The 3,281-nt window shown below is 41.5% G+C and overlaps 1 protein-coding gene across 1 annotated transcript; it reads left to right on the plus strand.

Moving 5' to 3' along the window:
* The first annotated feature begins 753 nt into the window (after window positions 1-753).
* On the plus strand, window positions 754-1,563 carry LOC115240493. The gene is made up of 2 exons (XM_029815671.1): window positions 754-852; window positions 937-1,563. The coding sequence occupies exons 1-2, from the start codon at window positions 767-769 to the stop codon at window positions 1,526-1,528; spliced, it is 678 nt and encodes a 225-aa protein (XP_029671531.1). The 5' UTR covers window positions 754-766; the 3' UTR covers window positions 1,529-1,563.
* Window positions 1,564-3,281: the final 1,718 nt, after the last annotated feature.

The raw sequence follows: 3,281 nt of genomic DNA on the forward strand, positions 1-3,281 counted from the left end.
CTTGATGTCTCTTTCCATCATGTGTATCAACTAAATCTTTATTTCTCGGTTTGTCACGTACATTTTGGCTAATATCGATTATTGCATTTTTGTCATCTAAAGATGATGTCAAATCCCAGGTGCGTCACGAAAGTTTCAAATTACATGCTGCTGTTTATATTACTTCGCATTTTTGTGCATTCGGCTAAATCTCACACTTGGTGATGATGTCATCTCAGCCCAGATGCAGCGAAAAAGTTTCAAATTACTTGTATATCAATGCAATTTAACCTTGATAATTATTCTTATATTTCACGATTTTGTCATGTTTTGACACGCGCGTTTGAATTCTGATGTCATCGCGAAGCAGCCGTACATCGGTCATCTCAGCAGCGAAAAAGTTTCAAATTACTTGTATATCAATGCAATTTAACCTTGATAATTATTCTTATATTTCACGATTTTGTCATTTTGTCATGTTCGCGTTTGAATTCTGATGTCATCGCGAAGCAGCCGTACATCGGCGCTTGAAAAATTGAAAGAATATCGAGAAAGCTGTAGGTGCGTAAAGTAGATGAAGGGGCAAGAGTGGTATACGGGTCGTTTCTCCTTCTCCTAAATTTTCAATCTCCCACCACGCCATACTTTTGAAAAAAGCGTCACATATACTCGGTTAATTTTTATACGATCAGTGTCGTGTCAACTGCTAGTACCAACGGTCCACTGCTCATAACCGAAAGACAAAATGTACTCTCCTGTCCTGAGTACCAGCAACAGTTGCAAACGCATGAATTACTACGTTCCACGAGACGAAATTAAACCGTGCAAGAAACCACGAGATGAAATCAAATCGTACAAGAAACCGTGTAATTTGTAAGTATTACAAACGTTTTATATTTATATATTTTTTTTCATATGTTTTTTCCATGCTATTTCATATTTAATTGTATTTTTCAGATATGGTAAACCTCGTTGTATACCACGTATTTTGGTACGCAGATTTGCTTTGACGCGCACTGCTTATAAATACTTGGATATTGGAATCAGCGTTGGAGTAACATCTTACGTGGAATTACATCTCGGCGATAACCGAGGCAATCAAATCGCATTACCTATTGACACATGGGAATCGCTAATGCTGAAACGAGCGGACGTTGAACAGCTTGTACAAACGCCTAATCATGCACCCATATGGATTTACGATTTAACAATTGAGATTGTTAAAATACATGATGCGAGTATTGTGAAACTTACATTACGCGATTCTTGCTTGTACATGAAACCGTCAACTATATTTTTTTTATTTGAACTCGAACATTGCGTTAATCATGAATATTTGAAACTGTGTGAGAATATAAAAGCTGTAAATGAGAGTTTCGATCGACTTGTCGTTAATTTGCAAGGTAATATGTTTGGTGCCGAAAAAGATGATGCTATTAAAATCTTGCGCGACGTCTATGATAAAACATCTGTCATAGATTGTGAACTATTAGCGTATGCTGTGGATGAACTTTTGTCTGAAACCTTGAGACGAGGTGATGTATTTTAATATAAATAAATGTGATAAAAAATGAAAAAATGATTATGTATTGGATGATTGCATAAGTTCGTGCCCGATTTTCATAGATGGCATTAAGTTACTGCATGGCGGAGTATTATTGTTTTCGTGTGGTAATTGTTGCTTACACCGAATAGATGACGTTGTCTTATGTCAATTTAGCGTCAGACATTGTTCAGATAAGTCCATTTGTGCATAAGAGAAATCATTAAAAATGGAGAACGAAAAGGTGCATTTGCGGCATGTAATGTTACATGAATTTCGGAAAGGCGTGAGTGTTGGGATTGCACAAAAAAATATTCAAACCGTTTATTTAGACCGCGCTCCTGCTCTCCGAACAGTCAAAAAGTGGTTTGGCAGATTTCGAAATGGTGATTTCAACATGGAGGATCAAACCCGCTCTGGACGGCCTTCTGGCATTGATGATAACATTGTGCATGCCTTAGTGGAAAGAAACCCAAGGATTACAACTGAAGATATTGCTAAGAGGCTGAACATCGATAATTAAACCGCTTTTCGTCATTTAAAAAAAGATGATATCAAACTATGTAGTAGTTATCGAGAATTATTCGGACAACCGATCCGAGCTCGGTGAAACGCATACTCCCTCCGTTTTTTGCCAACCTGCGGTTGGCAGCAGTCGGGAGTAAAAAGCTTGGATACGTTTCCAAGCTTGATACATGGGTGCCGCATCTCCTGACTGAAAGGAATAAGCTAAACCGTATGACTGTGGCTCTTTCTCTTCTCGAGCGTAACAAAAAAGAGCCTTTTTTAGATCGAATGGTAACAGGCGATGAAAAGTGGATTCTCTACAAAAACGTACAGCAAAAGAGGACATGGAAAACAGCAGCTGAAGGAGCAGAACCCGTAGCAAAGGCTGGCTTGCATCCGATGAAGGTGTTGCTGTGTGTTTGGTGGGAACGCAAGGGAATTATTTACTTTGAGCTGCTCCGACGCGGCGAAACAATCACGGCGGACAAGTACTGTGAGCAACTAACTAGACTCGCTGCAGCTATTCGAGAAAAACGTCCGATTTTGGCCAATCGAAAAGGCGTCATCTTCCACCACGACAATGCTAGGCCACACGTCGCTCAACAGACGCTGCGAAAACTGCAGGAGTTGCAAGGGGAATTTGTATTAAACACAATTTTGAATAAATATTATTATATTTAAAAAAATGTCGATTACTTCTGCGCATCCTTCTTTCCTTTTCAAACGTACATGCCTCGCATTATCTCTCTCTCCCGCGAACGTAATCCTTTTCCCACGCCAATGCGGGCTTTATCCTTCTCCTACAAAAAGTAAGCGTTCTTCATAAGTGATACATCTCCTACTCTAAAATGTTTAATCGAGACAATGTCTGCCCTGTCGTGGTTGTCATAACGTTTCGAGCAGTGAGTGACGAAAAGTTTAAGTGAAATTTGAAAAATGCCGTCGTCGTTGATTGAATTGGTGCTGCAAGGGGGTCGACCAAACGCGTCGTGGTGGGCGAAGGACCTGGCGATGGGGCTATTGCGGGTTTTGCTGAATCTGGTGTGTTTCCAAAGAGTTGTAACGATACCGTTCCTAACGGCCTAGCGGGCCGTTCCACCACCCGCAATTTTGAGGCTCGGCGCCAATGGCGCCCCTAAGCTCCCACACCCGTGTCACGGCCCCACCGTGGGGCCGCCCCACCGCGCACCGATTCGCGTGAGTGGGAGGCCGGCCGCCGGTATATAAGGCGCTCCGGCGAGCGTAGCGTTAC

The sequence above is a fragment of the Formica exsecta genome, unplaced genomic scaffold (assembly GCF_003651465.1).
Source record: "Formica exsecta isolate Colony F162 unplaced genomic scaffold, ASM365146v1 scaffold438, whole genome shotgun sequence".
NCBI classification, from domain to species: domain Eukaryota; kingdom Metazoa; phylum Arthropoda; class Insecta; order Hymenoptera; family Formicidae; genus Formica; species Formica exsecta.

Excerpts from the sequence above, each read along its gene's own strand:
- LOC115240493 (XM_029815671.1), top strand. The coding sequence starts at position 767 with ATGAATTACTACGTTCCACGAGACGAAATTAAACCGTGCAAGAAACCA. Across the intron at positions 853-936 it reads TACAAGAAACCGTGTAATTT|ATATGGTAAACCTCGTTGTA; the intron begins GTAAGTATTACA and ends TGTATTTTTCAG.